Raw genomic sequence first — 17,617 nt, forward strand, 5'->3', positions numbered from 1 at the left:
TCTTGTGTGTCCGAAACAGGAGAGATCCAAAGATGTCAACATCTGCCAATTGCTGCAGCATGCCCCTCAAAATTCTGATTTTCTTTTTAAAAAATTACCCACTAGGATAAAAGTTTTTTCAATTTTCAACTTTATTTTTAAGCCAGACTCATTTTCAGTTAACAAAAATCCTTTGTAGGAACCTTTACAGTGCAATAAACAAAATTAAAAATCTGTATGGTAGCTTCTTCAGCTATGCCCTTCCCTTTGAGCCCCGTTGCTTGGGAGTGCTGCCAATTCTGAAAAAAGGCTCTTGACTTCCCTGAGATTGCCCACCCTATTAAACAGGAAGAGTATGTTCCCACCAAAGAACTTTGTTTTTGGCCTTTAAAACTCTGCGGTCATGATTTAGAGAAATGTGTATAGAAAGACAATGTTGAGCAACTTTTCCATGCCTGCCGAACCCATTAACTGTAACCTGCAAGAGGAAACCTTAAAATGCTGTCTTTTTCTCTCCTTCTCTTCCTTTTTCTCTCCACTTTTATCTTCCTGTCTGGAAAACATTATCAACTGTGCCACTGCTGTTACCTACCCTTGGCAAGGACTGGCCACTACTGTAGTTGCTTCAGGACCTATGGATAAGGGAATGGGTCCTTGACGTAGTTAAAATAGCTGAAGGATGACTGGAGGCTCAAAAGGTAAAATGCATATTTGACATCTACTGCCTCCACCCAGTATCCACAAATGTTCGTTTGAATGCCACTGCTGCTGTCTGCTGAAGATTCTCTGCTAGCACCACCTTCCACTATCGTTGTTGCTTAGTAGCTGCTCTTCGGGAATTTCTTTGCCTACACTGAGAGTTGGACCATAAAGAAAGCTGACCGCCGAAGAATTGATGCTATTGAATTGTGGTGCTAGAGGAGGCTCTTGAGAGTCCCCTGGACTGCAAGGAGAACAAACCCGTCCATTCTAAAGGAAATAAACCCTGAGTGCTCACTGGAAGGATGGATCCTGAAGCTGAGGCTCCAGTACTTTGGCCATCTCATGAGAAGAGAAGGCTCGCTGGAAAAGACCTTGATGTTAGGAAAGTGTGAAGGCAAGAAGAGAAGGGGAACGACAGAGGATGAGATGGCTGGACAGTGTCATCAAAGCTACCAACATGAATTTGACCAAATTCTGGGAGGCAGTGGAAGACAGGAGGGCCTGGCGTGCTCTGGTCCATGGGGTCACGAAGACGACTAAAAGACTAAACAGGAACAGAACTCATAAAGGCTTAACACCGCCCCCGCCCCCCAGTAACACACGCTGGCCTTTCAGGTGCCACAAGGTGCCTTGATCTCTACACCCCACTATACTTTAATAGTTTTTAACCGACCCCACATAAACACTCCGCTTGCCTCGCCTGCAGCGGGCGATGCTGACGTCACTGCCGCTACGCAGGCTTCCCAGGATGAGCGACCCCTGGAACCTGGGCGAAGAAGAAGGGGACGCTTCCCTTCGGCGGCGGAGGAGGCGGAGCAAAGGGAGGCGCGCGAGGGAAGGGCCGCCGCTGATGCCATCACGCTGCGCCTGATGGCAAGCGGGGGGGGGCGTGGCCCCGGAGGGAGGGCGGAGTCAGGAGGGGGGCCGGGGCCTGGCTGCCGAGTTCGGCTGTCGAGGCGGAAAGGCAGCCGCGGGTGTCTTTGTGGCGCCTTCTCCTGGTTCTCTTCGCGGTCGCTGGGCGGGCGAGAGGCGCGTTTGGGACCCGGCGGGTCCGCTTGCACCGGTTCCAGGTAAGGCTTAGGGTGGCAGGAAAGACCCAAAGAGGAACTGGCTGTGGGGAGGGGGACCTCAGGGGTGCCTACGGGGGTTCTGGCGAACGCATCCTGCCCGCCTTCAGAGGAAAACCTTTGACAGGAAAAGGGCCGAACCTTTCACACGAGATTGGAGGTCACGTCTGGAAACCCTTCCCCCACCTCCTAGGAGTAGGGGAGCCGTTTAAGCTAAGGCACTCTGCACATGGTCAGAGACCCTCTCGGTTCTTTCTCTGTTCCAGGAACCGAATCGCTGCATGGAAGCTTAGCTTTTCAAACCGTTGCTTACTCTTCCCGTCTCTTTTCAAATTTGTCCCACATCAAGCCTCTAAGTGTCCGCTTTCTACGGGGGGGGGGCAAATGGACAACAGAGCTGCTGCGCTGTTTTCCGCCCAGTATTTATTTTAATATGGTCCCCATAAAGAATACGATCCTGCCATGCCCCATTTCGGCCCCTGAACAATTCTACCGTTGCTACAAAGTTGCTGTCCCTTTTTTCCCCACCCCCTTAAGCTGTGGCAAACTTTTGTGGAAGCTTCTTGATATTTGTGCCAGAAATATAAGTACTGTATCTAATCTGGAACAAAAAGGTGCAGGCGATGATTGCTAAAGACATGTTTAATAATGAATGCACTGTTGGCGTCTCCTCCATGTATCAGTGTCACACTCTGCCTTCTCTGTGTAATGTCTCTGCCCGGTTACCTTCGTTTATTGTGTATTTTTTTAGGTGTGAGGTTAGTTCAAGTGAGGAACGTACTGCCCTGCCTGCAGTTTTTATTAAAACATTCTACAGTTGGGGTTATTTATCACTGAGTGTGGTAGTCGGCTTGACCTTGCGTCTCTTCCTATAATATAGTTTTCCTTGTTTGTTAAAAGAGAAATTAGATGACCTACATCCAGGCAAAGTATCTTAGGAGGGCTCACAACAGGCTCCCCTCTGTACTGTAGAAACCTTGTTTAAGCCTGTCATTCATTCTTAAGACATAAAAATGCTTTCAGATACAGCCTTCTGTTCACATTTACTTGGGAATATTTTTTGTAGGTGTGGTTAGGAATGAAGTCCTATTTATTTGTAACTTCCCTCCCAAAAGATTTTATATATTTCTCAAATATATTATCAGTCTTATGCTAATGAGAAGCTTTTAAACCTCTGGTTGAACATGGCATACTTGTTCTGGAAACAGTATTTCAGCAACATTAGAACTACATAATGTGGGTATTGGAAATTCTGCCTTGTCTGTGTTATCATAGTTGTATTGTTCTAGCTTACTGTATGTTCCCATAATGCTGTGTCCCCTAAAGTTATGTGCAATAAATAATCAGTAAAACAACTTCTGCATTATCAGTATTTTCCTTTTTGTTATATTTTGATCCATACTTCCTCTAGGGGATTTGGAGTGTCTTATGCAAATACCCTGTCTCATCTTCACAACAGTTCTGTGAGCTCAATTAGATGGAAGGATAGTCATTGGGCAAAGAACAGATGTGAAGGCATATTCATTGTGGGTTTGATTCTAGCATTTGGTTAAAGCAACAAATTAGCACTAGCAAAAGACATTACAGTAACTTAATGGTTTTCAATATTTATAAGCTGCTTATGTAGAAAATATTCAGGGATGCTTGAACAGTACTTGTAGTGACGGGGAAGTACAACTGAGTTTTTTGCCGGATGTTTCAGCAGTAACTGAAAATCGGCTGGAAGCATGGTGATACCTTAGTCCAGTGGTTCCCACATTTTTCAAGTCATGACCTACTTTTATAGTAGCCATGTAACCTGCAACCCCATGTTTGCATAAAGTTTGAATGGGGTAAAGAAAAAACATTTAAAAAGAAATATTTCTAGAATATAATTCTGACATAGTATTTAACATGTAGCTTGCATCTAGGTAGCCAGCTTCAAAATTAATGGCTGAGTGCTTATTAAAGCCAATCTCATATCATTCTCAGCATCTCAGTCTGGGCTGCTCCTGCCTCTGACTCCCACCACAACCACTTTAAAACCTGGGAGGGAACAGTCTGGATGAGATTAAATGTAAGGAGAAGAGAATTTTTATTTAGTTATTTATTTATTAAATTTATACCCCGCTCATTTAGACCATGTCTACTCTGGGCAGTTTACAATAAAAAATAGCATATGAACAATAAATAAAAACAACAATTTAAACATCAATAATATCATTCAAGATGGCAAGGTAGAGATCAATATATAAAAGTAAAAATAAAAAGTAATATAGAGAAGGCCCCAAACTTTAAAGTTGGACCAGGGGGCAGAACCTTCGCACAGAGAGGATCCTCCTCAGAAACTGGCACCACTTTGCACCAGCTGCAGAAAAGGCAAGTGATTTGTTTTTGTTTTTTGTGTTTGTGTCCCCCTCCTGAGGTTTGGTTTTTTTTCTTCTTTTTCCTTTTCCTCCCCTTCTTTGTTGTTGTTTAGTCATTAAGTCATGTCCAACTCTTCATGACCCCATGGACCAAAGCACGCCAGGCCCTCCTGTCTTCCACTACCTCCCAGAGTTTGGTCAAATTCATGTTGGTAGCTTTGATGACACTGTCCAACCATCTCATCCTCTGTCGTCCCCTTCGCCTCTTGCCTTCACACTTTCCCAACATCAGGATCTTTTCCAGGAAGTCTTCTCTTCTCATGAGATGGCCAAAGTATTGGAGCCTCAGCTTCAGGATCTGTCCATCCAGTGAGCACTCGAGGTTGATTTCCCTCAGAATGGATAAGTTTGTTCTCCTTACAGTCCAGAGGACTCTCAAGAGTCTCCTCCAACACCACAATTCAAAAGCATCAATCCTTCAGCAGTCAGCCTTCTTTATGGTCCAACTCTCACTTCCATACATTGCTACTGGAAAAACCATAGCTTTGACTATGCGGACCTTTGTCGGCAAGGTGATGTTTCTGCTTTTTAAGATGCTGCCTAGGTTTGTCATCGCTTTCCTCCCAAGAAGCAGGTGTCCTTTAATTTCGTGGTTGCTGTCATCATCTGCCAGTGACATGTCTTAGTTAAAACTATTTTCTGATAAAAATGGCAACAATCCTTCCTTCCTTCCTTCCTTCCTTCCTTCCTTCCTTCCTTCCTTCCTTCCTTCCTTCCTTCCTTCCTTCCTTCCATCCATCCATCCATCCATCCATCCATCCATCCATCCATCCATCCATCCATCCATCCATCCATCCATCCATCCAAATTGTTGTACAGTGAAATCCTTGTCAAGCGAATCGAAAAAGCCCATTGAAATGCATTGAAACTGGTTCAATGCGTTCCAATGGGCTAAATACCTCAGCGTCCAGCGAAGATCCTCCATAGGGGCAGCCATTTTCGGTGCTTGTAAAGCGAGGAATCCATCCTGAAAACAGAGCAGGGAGCTATTCTGCACAGCGGGTGGCCATTTTAGAGCCGCCGATCAGCTGTTTCTAAATAGTCATTTAGCGAAAAATCAGTTCCCGAAGCAAGGAACCGATCATCGTTAAGTGAAATTTTCCTATCTAAACATCGTTTTGCGATCGCAAAAGTGATTGCAAAAACTTCATCATCAAGCGGTTTCGTCGTTTAATGAGGTAATCGTTAAGCGAGGCACCACTGTAACAACATTCGAAGTAGAAGGAAGATAGGAAAAATCTTACATCTGCAAAATAGAGACTAATGGTTGTCACAGCATTTTACAGATGTATTAAAAGACCATTTTGAACAAGATGTGGTTCTCTGGCCAATAACTGTAAGAAACACATCTTCAGGTTGCTGCTATTGTAGAGCTTCTTCTAGAGTTCAATGATGAAATCTTCTGAAATAGTTTTTTAACTTCCTTTTCTATTTTATATTACCGCTGATAAGCTGCGGATAGAGGGCAATTAAGGCTGTGACTACACTGGCCCTTTCAGAACAGGTGACTAAATAGGGTCTCCTGAAGTTGAGGGGGAGGAGAAATATGTCATTTGGTGTAATCTTCACATCCAAATGGCATACTGACCTATTTAGTCCAGCTCTTGCTGTCAATTTCCAGTATCATGTTATGGTGCTATTAAAAATTGGCTAGCTATACTATCAGCATGGTTCACTAAATGTTAGGTATTCTCCTGATTTCTTCCTTCAAACTATGTTTCTGCCTGCTAAAGCTTAAATGTGTTGTGCAATACAATTTGCCCTTGAATCTGGTTTTCATGCTGCCTAAATTTAAAAAGATAGATCTTCCTAAGTTTCTCTGGGCAAACACATTTATAAATACAATAATTAAATATGAGAGCAAAGGTATAACATAGATTTTCCTATTAAGAAATTTAAAGGTTAATTAAAACTGGAAACTTGAACTTTGAGCTTAAAAATCTACAACTGTGATCATTCAGAATCAAAAATGATTCCAAGTTAGCTAAGATGTAAAATCTAAATTTAAATTTTAGATTGAAATAACATCAACTGTGGGTCTTGATGATGGCAATTTTAATTGTATTTTAATCATATTTTAATTGTATTTTAATCATTTTATAATTTATTGTATTGAATTTTAATTGTTGCAAGCCGCCCAGAGACCTTTGGGTAGAGTGGGCGGAATATAAATAAATAAATAAATAAATAAATAAATAAATAAATAAATAAATAAATAAATAAATAAATAAATAAATTTTAGCCTCTGTTGAGTGATGTCATTGGGTGTTGTCAAGTCATTGTGCTGATAAAATCTGTTACATTAGCAATTGTACATTTTCGGAGCTTGCACAGGTTAGTGTGTTAAATGTTGCATCTAAAATGTTACTTTAGATGTACAATCTGGTACCATCTGTTGTGCAACAGTGTAATCCAGCAAAACTGCCCTAGCAGAGATATTTATTTTCCAATTGTTGTTTGTTTCTTTCAAATACTTATAACCTACATTTCTCCTTAAAAAGGACCCAAGGCAGCTTACATAATTGAAAAATAATATTTAAAGCTGGAAACAATGAATATTAAAAAGCTGCTTACATGATGAAAAGATAGCTAAAACAGCATCTGGAGTACCACAGTTTTGTCAGGGTGACAAAAGCTAAGTCAACATCATTATTATCCTCCATATTGGTGGTGGAGAGAATGTGAAGCAAAAATGGAGAACCTCTTGGGCCTACAGATGTTTTGGGGTAAAGCTTTAACGATCCCTTACCACTGGCCACATTGCCTAGACTTTAGGGAACTGAACTCAGAAACATCTGGAGGACCCAAGCTTCCCATGCCTTTTATAAAGAATTGAGTAGTCATATACAAATGTGGCTTAGAGCATAAAATGTGGCTGCAGAAGACTCCCTGCCATGGCCGCCATAATAACTTCTGTGGTCATTTTTAAAATGAAGCAGTAGAATGTGGGGAAGAAGTTATGGACTGTTACTGATAGATTTCAGATAGGCATTTGGAAGGAAGGTCTAAAGGTTGATACATTCGGCTATAATGGTAATTACCAATAGGGTGACTTAATAAGCCTTCCTCTCTTAATGGTGCCACCACCAGATACCTACTGTTTAATGCTCACAGCCAGAAAGTGTCTTGTGGAGTGGGGGGGGGGGAAGAGAGAGAGACTGACAAAAATTAGAACTGACCTTGTGTCAGTCAGCCCAGAGTTTAGTTGGGTGACTGGTGTGGTATTGGCAAATACTGATTTAATGTAGGTTTTCTTGGACTTGTTTGGGTGTTTTTATTTTTAGGTATAGTTTTATGACTTGCCATTCTTCTGAGTGGGTGTGCTGGGAATGGTGTTGTCTCAAGGCTGTCACGAACTTTGTTCAGCCAGAGGAGCTAATAAGCTGTCCTCGATAAAAAGACAAATGAAATGTTGGCTTCTGCCACTCAAATATCATGCCTGGGGCTAAGTCTGATTATGGGTGCTGAAAACTAGTCTTTGAGATGTGACAGCTACATAGACTGCTGATGGAGACCAGCAGTGTTAGATGGAGTGGTGACTTTCAACTGTGTCAGCTTGAATATTTTTCACAAACAAATGGAATTTCCCACTTGGTGGGAATTAATATGATGAAATAGTAACTTGAGCTCTGCCAAAGAAATTACTTGGTACAAAATTTCATCTTCTTCCAGAAATCTATCTAATCCAGATTAATAACATAGGTATGGTGGGTAATTGTTTATCTGATGATGCTGAGAAAATGTTAACTTGAGTGACAAGCAGCGTAAAGAAGCTGTCCTGTTGAGTGCTGGTCATTCAGATACATTTCTATGAACTATTAAATGCGTCAAATGTGAGATGAGTAAATGGCAAACATTAGGGGAATTTTTTTGAAAAAACTTTGGAAACGGGTCCCTTACATTTGCTTTCAATTTGTGCTGCATCCCTCAGTGTTATACTGAGGGCTTCTTTTATCATGTCCAGAAACTAAGTATATAAATCTTCTGGATCTCTTGGCTGATTATCTGATTGCCTGATTGCTGATTATCTGAATATCTTGCTGATTCATCGATTCTCATGGCTTGCAAAAAAAATTCTGTTCATAAATTCTGATGATTGAACATGTCCCTAGGAGTCCTACAGAACTTTGTAGTCCTCCAGGGAAAAATCAGAAGCCCGTGTTTGTCACAGCTGGCATTATCCCAAAAAAGAGTTAGCTACAGAATAAGGCCAAACAATAATTGACATATAAAAATTCATCTGATTGTCACAGTATAAGTCTTTTCATTGTTGCAGTAATTCCAGGTAACATCTCTGAATCTAATTTTACAAACTTTATTTATCTATACTGCTTCTATGTTCCATAAACACAAAATACTTCAGAGCTGTTGTAAAAATACAGAAGTCTTACAGCTATCAAGAAAACTAAAATGTATGAAAACTAAGCTTAAGTGGTAGGCAAATGCTTAAATCAGTCCAAGATACAGTAAAATATCTTTTAAAAGTATACGGGGGGGGGGGGGAGAGAGAGAAAATATTTCAATTACAGTCTAAAAATGCAAAAGCTTAGAGCCTAATAAGGCACATTTAAACAGCATGGGAAAATGTCAAAGTTGTTTAAAATAGGAATATATAAATTAAAAAGTATTTCTTAGCCTTTAAGCATATTAAAAAGACATTGGATGCAGTGTTTGGCATAATGTACTGTATGTTGCACGTTCTGTTTGGTTTTGTACTGTACAATTTATTTGGTGCTTGTCTTTGATGTAATAAATTCAGTTGATTCATTCAAATGCATGTACACAAAATTACTCTAAGCTCTCACCCAGCCAGGCCAATTTGTATCTATGTTGATTGTCTGCTACCACAGGATTGTTGTTCCTTGATGTCTGGTGCCTAAAGTGGTGTGAAGTTGCAATGACATGATGAATTCTAAATGCCCATGTGTGTTTCTTATCTCTCTATATATTTTATTCATTTGTTTACCATTTTCTTCTAACTATAAACAACATATTTCTGCAGGTTTTGAGGACCCAGGGAAAAAGTTTCAAAGGGAAATTGAATTATTCTTGCACTTTCGGCAATTCCAGTGGTTTGTGTCTCAGTATCTAGCAAGCTGTCATTATGTTGTTGTTTTGGCTGAAATTTTGCAAGGCTTGGAGGAACAAAGGCCAGCAGTATAAAAGATCTAGACCTCCAAAAACCTAGAAAGCCAGTTGTATCTCTAAAATCTTGAAACCACAAAGAGTGCATATAAGTCCTGTATATGCCACTTTCATATTTATACATTGTAACATGAACAAATTCATAAACTTATTAAGCTGTCAAATTATTTTTGTTCAGTGACCTTGGTCAGCTGGAGTGCTGACTAATCATTTCGGAATGACTATAGTAAACTACTATTCAAGCTTCAGTTTTAAATGCACTTTCATTTCAGGGCTATTTTTCCTATTCTTCCCTTAATTATCTCAACATTTTATACACACACAGTTTCAAACCTTGACACTTTCTGCTGCTCCCTTTCTTATGTTTGTCTGATACCTGCTTAGGGCAGAATAGATATGGGCCCCAGTTGCTCAGCTCGTTGCTGAGATCTTCTGAATGAAGTTGAACATATATAGTTTTGACAATGTGCCACATGAGAGTTAATTATTGGAATGGTTGAACAGGATAGAGCAGATACCCTGAATGTGTACTTGCTTACTTGCCTGTTATGCCCCTTTTCCTCCTTGTGCCTTGGTGCCTGGCAGCCTAATCATATATTCTCTTGTGCAGCAATTGTGTTCCAAGCAAGTGAGGTTCCTGGATCATTTGACCACCACAAAGTTAGCAGTCATAGCCCTCCCCATTCTGATTCTCCCCTCTTTGCCTCGGCCTGCTGGACAAGTGTCTCTTCAAAATGCAAGAAGCCATGATGCACTGCCTGCCTCCAGGCTGAACGCTCAGATGTCAGGGTTTCCCATCTGTTGAGATCCATTCCTAAGGCAGCTGTGGTCTCCCTCTGGGGCGATTTCCCTGCACTAATTCTCCATACAGGAGATCCTTTGGAATACGAAAGCAACTAAGATTATGAAAAAATATGGATTTTTAAAAAACATGTAATATAAAAAGACAAAAATAGCACCACTCTTCTCTTTGAAAGCACTGCATGCACTTGTCTGTTAAAGCTAATTGGCTTGCAAATTCTAAATAAGATGAAGATGTACAAAAGTGTACCACACAGCATCTAGTGTAGCGAAGCCCTATGGTTGATTAGCTCCCCTGGGTGCAGCTATTGTATAGTTATCATCCTTCCTGATCTGTCACTGGTTATGAGTCTAAAAAGGAAGAGGGAATTTTCAAAAGCATTTGATGCCGTATTAAATTAAATTGGTAAATCAGAGTAATGTGCTAGGTATATTAAAGAAATAACATTAAATTAGTGGCTACAGCCTTAAGCGTGTACTTTAAAAGTAGTAGAACTGGGAATAATCTCTGCCTGATATTTTGTGAGACCCATTTAGAGCCAGAATTGACAACCTTGGCCAGAAAGATGCATAATCTGATACAGTGCAAGGCAGTGTTTTACAAGGCCTGCAATTAGATACAAGCTTCTGATAGTATAATGAGCATTTTCATTTTCGTTTTACTTCCACTTCAACCTCCACTGCCATTTATATATACATGCACAGGTAACTGCAAAATATTAAACAGTTCATAAGAGTTCAGGGCTGTAAGCAGAGGTCCACAGATTTTGATTGGTCATGATGGCCATGTGAAAATTTGTTTTACCAGTCCTCTTAATCACAATTTCTACAGTTTTGCTTATCATAGCTCACCTTAGAGAGTTCTGCTCCCTCCCTGACTTTGGAGTTGCCAGGGGTGTGGGCAGAGGATGTTTATGAGGAATCCTGGAGGTGTTTTTTTTTGTCTGAATGAGCCAAGTAAGACTCCCTACCTTCATAACCCCATCATTGTGGCTCTAGTCTTAAGATGAGTGAAACACATTTGTCTTGGCTCAACTTCATGATGCATGAGTGTTCCTGATGCCCAGCACATGCAGAGTCAAAACAAGCCTGGTGTTCCTGTCTAGGGAGCTGGATTAGACAACAGAAAATGGTTCAAAGATCAGGATCAAGTCTCCACCACTAGGGAGAGGGATACAGATGATACAATAGCTTCTTTTGAGGAACCTCATGGCACAGTGGTTAAACTGCTGTACTGCAACCAGATTCTGCTCACGACTTGAGGTACAATCCCAGATAACTGGTTCAAGTTTAACTCAGCCTTCCAGCCTTCCAAGGTTGGTAAAATGAATACCCAGCTCACTGGGTGGAGGCAATGTGTAGCCTGCATAATTAAATTGCAAATTGCTCAGAGAGTGTTTTAAGCATTATGGGGTGGTATATAAGGAGCATGCTTTGCTTTTGTTTGTTTGTGGCGTAATCCTTATAATGTTGGAATAGGACTTGGGATGTCTGGATTCAAATCCCTGCTTGGCCATGAAACTCAGTGGCTGTCCTTGGACCAGTTGTATTGTCTCAAAATGACTCACAGGACATTTCTGAAGCTATCATGCGGGGGGGCGGGGTGGGAGCCATATATGCTGTTTGAGCTCATTGGAGGAAAGGCAGGATAAAAAGGCAACCAATAAGTAAAACAGACAGAATCCAAAAACAAGTTATGTTTTGGAAGCTTTATACAGTCTCCATTTCTGACAGACGTGATATCTCACATTCCTGTTTTATGGGTTTTGCAAGTTTAGGATGCAATGTGTGGCCTTGAAGAGGCACTCTTGATGCCTACTCTCCTGGCTGCTGATACTCTGTAGCTGTAGTGAATATGGACCCTTGACTTACAGACGGCTTGACTTACAGATTTTTTGAGTTACAGACTTCTCTGGCTGCAAAATTTAGGTTTGACTTGCAGCCTGAGAATTGACTTACAGACCAGGAAAAAAAAAACAAAATGGAACAAAAATGGCCTGTTATGGGATTAATCGGTTTTCAATGCACTGTAGGTCAATGGAGACTTGACCTACAGACTTTTTGACTTGAGAACCGCCTTCCAATACGGATTAAGTTCTCAAGTCAAGACCCCACTTTATGCTGAAACTTAGTTCCACATTACCGTTAGACAGTGCAAGTATCTACTGATATTTTTAAAAAGAAATAATGGTGCTATTTAACGCTTCTTCTTTGCCAGTCTTCTTTCTGTTCCTATCCACCATCAAGCCTTTTTTAGAAGAAGTGTCTTTTTTAGACTACAGTTCCCAGAGACCCTGATCCACCACAGCCTGGTAGTTCCCTATAAAAGGAAATCTTCTGAGTTCTATGAAATGTACTATACAAATATTAGCCACTGCTGGAGATCTTTTTATAAGACAGCTGAGAGCCAATGTGGATTGTGGTGCTTTTACCAAAGGGTCATGGTTTCAAAGGTACACTCAGCCTTCAAGCTCACTGATGACGCTGTACTGCTCCACCTCTGCCTGATCTACTTAACAGTGTTCTTCTTCACAGGAGTTAGCCCACCACCAGTGCTTTGAAAAAAGAGCCCCTTTCCCTGTACAAATTAGCCATCATGTATGCTACCTTGACTTCCTTGGTGGAAAGAGGCCACACATTATTTCAACAGTATCTTAATTTTACAGCTTCTTTGTTTTAACAAGTAACCTCCTCTGTGTTTTTACTTGTCCATGTTTTGATCTATTTTTAGTTCTCTTTTTAAATGTCTCTTTTAAAATTTGTTGTGAGCCAATTTGCATCCAGTTCAAAGAAAAAAGAAACCAAGGAAACAAACAAGTAAAATACATGATGGTTTCCCTAGTATCCTGGGCACCTGGAGTGTGCCATCAGGGGCAGCTTGTGCTTTGGAACAGGACGAGTTGTAATGGAGAGAGACTGGGAAAAGAGGCCAAAGAACTCACTTTGAATAACCAAAACTAGCCTTCTTGCATCTGATACTGTATTAAAGGGAAGGGCTTGAAGATGACTAGGTATGATTTCAGCCCAGCAACTCTTTAAAAAAAAAAGTCCAAGGGGAAAGTTCTTTCCCTTCCTTTCTCTGTTTTCCTTATTGGATGCAGCTTCATTGGTAGGTATACATACAATTTTTAACTTTTGAGGATGTTGCTAGTGGAGGTATGAATGCTGCCTCTTTCTGTTCCCACATGGATTTCCTACTGTTAGGGAAAGCCATAGAAGAAGCTGCTTTGATCTACTCCATTGTAATATGCTTTTGATTATGATCTCTGGAGCTGCCAAACAAAGCTGCCTGCAGAAGCTGCAGTGCAGGGGGAGAAGTCTTGCTGTAAAATATTTTAGCAGCTGCAGAGCGGCTCCTTTCAGTTGTTTTCCTTTTCAGAAAACAACACACTGTTTTCTTCTAAATGATACTTGCCCTTAGAGGCTAATGCAACATCTCTGGTGTCTGCTTTGTTCACAGGAGTCTTGGCTTATCCCATGATGATTCCCCTGTACTCCTCATGTCCATTCTTCCCTGCCTTTCTCTTTGGGAAAATTGCTTGTGTATTTTCTCTGGGGTATAGGAGTAGTAAGTCTACTTCTGGTGAGTTTCATAATGTTACTTTCCAGGATGTGTAGTAGTTCTTATTTATTTTCATTGCTTTTTAATAACCTGTAATAAATTGTCTGGGGCGCCATAGCTCTAATGTTTCTGATTACTTAAGCATGGTTAAGCAACCAGGTAGAGGCTGCAGAAATTTCCAGTGTCCAGAGTGTTTCACAAGTTGCTGATGTATGGCACTGATTAACACTGCAGTTCGTTAACTGGAGTGGTGTTAACCCAGGGTAGGTAAAATGCGGGCTTCCACAGGCTCTTGGATGGCAGTGTCCCATCATTTCTGTCCATTGACTGTGCTGCAGAGTTGCAGTCCAAGAACTTCTGCAGGGGCTACGCTTTGCAGTTGACTTCAGATTCTCAGATAAGCCACAACCTTGCTTGGCTCTATTCATGGTTAGATCCTGCAGGGGGAAATTAGTCCTCTTGAAAGGAGGAAAAGGATCAAGGAGTCCCGCAGCTCATCTTGATTATTAACCAATGTTCATCTGAATGATGGCATAAAGTGTGAATTCTGGCATGTGTTTGATTTATTTTGTTTCTCATTTATAACCTGTCTTTTTCCTGCCATGGAAGGCAGTGCACTTGGGGTTCCCAGGTGGCCTTCTGTCCAGGTCCAAGACTGTCTAGCTCCAGCAGCATCACATGTCCATGGACTGTTCCTTGGTTTTCTATGGATGTTTTCTATGGATTTGTGACAGCTATCAACACTATTGATTCTATTATTCTGTCATGTAGACTTGTGTGCATTATGTATAAGTATCTGCATACAAACACAGTACAGTTACATTTTCAATTTTAGGAAACTGAGCCTGCAACTGTCAGATAAAAAGCACACACTGGAAACTTTCATCTGAATTGGTGACGGTCTTCTATTTTTCAACTTGTGTTGACACAGCTTGCCAGTGTTGACTTCAAAGGCAATATAGGCTTTGGTATTATTGGAAGCCTTAAGAAGTAATCTTATAAAGTGCAGCAATGCCTGCTAAGTAGCTGTGCTAAAGAGGCCAAAAGTGCCTAATGTATTGTCAGACCTATGATGAAGAATGAGTAAATTGGACAGAGACACTGAAAAAAAATGCTGCATGCAAGTAAATTCTCGTGCACAAAACTGCTTTTAAAAATAGCATGTTACTAAGCTCACTGGCTGCTGAAGGTTTTATATAAAAAATTCCTTTCCTTTGAAAGAGTGCTGGTGTACAGAAGAAAAGGCCAGCATTCGAGATGTTAATATGAAAAAGTTTGAAAGCTGTGAACAGCTGTCTTGTATAATCCTCACCTCCTCCTTTCTCTCATTTTGTGCCTTTTTTGCTCCTGCCTGGTGCTTGTCTTTTTCCTGAAGCTATCTTCTATAACTGTGCAGCTTTTTCCTCTACTCTACTCCTACAGATTGCAGCTTTTTCACACCTTTTTATGTTGGACTCCACTGTTTGTCTCAATTTTACATGTCATTTTACTTTGTATGTTTGATCAGGTCTCTTTTTTCTAGAGCCTCCTTGATGTTCTCTTTTGCATCTTTGTTCAGAGGGGAGAAAAACCTTAATGTGGTCTGTCTAATTTATGCCAAGGCTGTCAGATCTGTTTGCAACAACAGCTTTTATCAGAAACCTACATTGGTCATTTTCATGTCTATATCACAGACAAGAAAAACACTGGTGATGAGACTTTCTCTTTATTTTTGTAGATCTGAGCTCTGGCTGTGTTTGGGTAGACTTTCATGCAATGGATGCAACTTTGCCTGTTTTGGTTTTTAAAAAAGATATTTAAGGTAGATGCAGGTACAAAATCCTCCTTTTCTCTTGGGTAATAGATTAGAGATGCCCTGCAGACTACATGTTCCCTTCCCCTCATTGTGCAAATTATCCTTCTTAATTCAGCCTTTACTGTGATTAGCACCTATGGTTAACTTTTACCATGTTGCACCTGTGGTTAGCTTAACAACAGAATTTACACCACGGCTAGGAAGCTGGCCCACAGCCCCTAAACATGTTTAGTATTAAACTGTTTGTCGATGTCAATTCTAATTGTGGTTAATGATGAAAGGAAAAGAAATGGGAATTTGGGGAGGAGGAGGTAGATTGTGCAAGGCTATGAATTGCTTCTGATTTCCTAATTCTGGTCGACAGACCCGAAGACTTCGTGTTGCCACTGGGCCTTTGTGATGGTGGTGGGATTTTTACGTCGAGAAGAGTAAGATATATTGTTTGTTCCAGGAAAAGATGCTTTCTTCCAAAAGATCTTTACAATTTCTTCCAGGTTGCTGTGCAAAGGGTTTCCATAAACTGCATGCTGAGGTTCTGCTAGGCATAGGAGGTATACACCTATCTTCTTGCCTTCCAGCTGCTCCATCTTTTTAGCTTTTTCCCTTTTAAGCTGGCAAACTGTGGTGCCACAGCTGGGGAGTCATCTCTTTCCCCCAGTTGGCTGGCAACACATATAAGAAAGCAGACTAACCAATGCGTCAGATGACTCCGAGAGGTGGCACAGTCAGTGTTGTGTGTGGTTCTTGAGAGCACTGAAATAGTGAGGGATGAGAAGCTCAGTGTACCTGATTGGATGAAGCAGCTGCCACCCTTTCTTTTGAGAGAAATGATTTCAATTAAAAGGGTGCACAATTGTAGTACTTTGCTTCCCTATAGCATTCTCTGCTGCTTCTGCCCAAGCACTACTATTGCTATGTTCCTCAGGGGTTCTCTGGCTTGCTTCCAGGTTGCAGTGCCCCAAATATTTGTCTGGCTGTCTGTGACTAATGGTTCCTCCAGCTGTGTGCATTAGGCAGTAGTTTTGCTGTTTAAAAGCCTGGCACTTACCGGTACTCTACAGGATAGAAACACATCGTCTTAGAGTAAAGGTGCTTCCCTAGTGGAGTCATTATTATGTCAGTTCTTTCCATTTTTGTATTTCCCACAGGTACTGTACTTCTTAAATAGGTTGTTGTTTGCACATGGACACAATGTTTCCACTTTAAGGCCTTCACTTTTAAATACCACTTAGATCAGTAGTCAATTTTCCATTTTTCTTTCTGTAGTAATCTGGCCAGTGAACTGAATTTTGATGGTTGTAAAAGGTGAATCATGATATGTATTATTAGCCAAGCCAATGTTTGCAGTCTAGAGAGCTCATCTGAACTGAAGTGGCAGATTTTTCCTACTGAGGCTTTGTATTGTAGGCAAAACTAACAATGCACACTATATATTTACTAGTGCTTTCACACTAATAAGCACATAGTACACAGAAAGAGAAAGATTCTTTTTGAGAGTTGAAAGAGAACCTGGAAGAGACATTTTGGAAAAATGGGGAAAAACTGAAATCCCTGCAAATATTTAAGCCCTTTTGTGAACCTCATTGGTTCTATCAGGACTCTAGTCCTCAGGAGTGACATGGTGGTTCCATGTTAGTGTCTTTTGGATTGGTAGTCCCAAATGACAGATATATTGATGTAGCAAATCTTCTTGATTTTTCAGTTGCTTTACATACAGCAGTGTAGTAGGATTATGACATAAGTGCTGTACAGACATTATCTATGAGATAGGTTAAACTTTCTGACTTCATTGCTGATGCTCCAGCCAGTATCTATGCTAGATAGGTGAATGCTTTCTTCCCCAATCTTCTGGCTTTCAGGTGTGTTGAATTACACTACATGGCATCCCTGACTATTGCCTAGGTACCTGGGGCTCAGGACATGAGGGTGGGAAAGAGCTGGACTAAGGCATCTTAATGTTAGGATTCAAACCAGAAGTTTCCCGGGGTGTGCATTGGTATTCTCTTTTGCAGGTTTAGACTGAAGCAGCATTAATCTCCTTGCCTTGTTTTATGTATTCATGCATCCAGGTCCACACTACATCTTGCAAAAGAATGAGCCAGCATCTGGACTACAGTCTTGCTCCAGATGTTGATGCTTGTGTCCCAGGCTGTCATCCAGT

General features: G+C 40.9%; 1 protein-coding gene across 1 annotated transcript in view; it reads left to right on the forward strand.

Moving 5' to 3' along the window:
- The first annotated feature begins 1,536 nt into the window (after nucleotides 1–1,536).
- Nucleotides 1,537–17,617, forward strand: part of MICU1 (mitochondrial calcium uptake 1) — a 184,626-nt gene continuing 168,545 nt past the window's right edge. The window contains exon 1 of the mRNA XM_020783150.3: nucleotides 1,537–1,751. Within this exon, the coding sequence (XP_020638809.3) occupies nucleotides 1,552–1,751 (200 nt within the window). The 5' untranslated portion in view covers nucleotides 1,537–1,551. The remainder of the gene's footprint in view (nucleotides 1,752–17,617) is intronic.

This window comes from Pogona vitticeps, chromosome 3, assembly GCF_051106095.1.
Source record: "Pogona vitticeps strain Pit_001003342236 chromosome 3, PviZW2.1, whole genome shotgun sequence".
Lineage (NCBI taxonomy): Eukaryota > Metazoa > Chordata > Lepidosauria > Squamata > Agamidae > Pogona > Pogona vitticeps.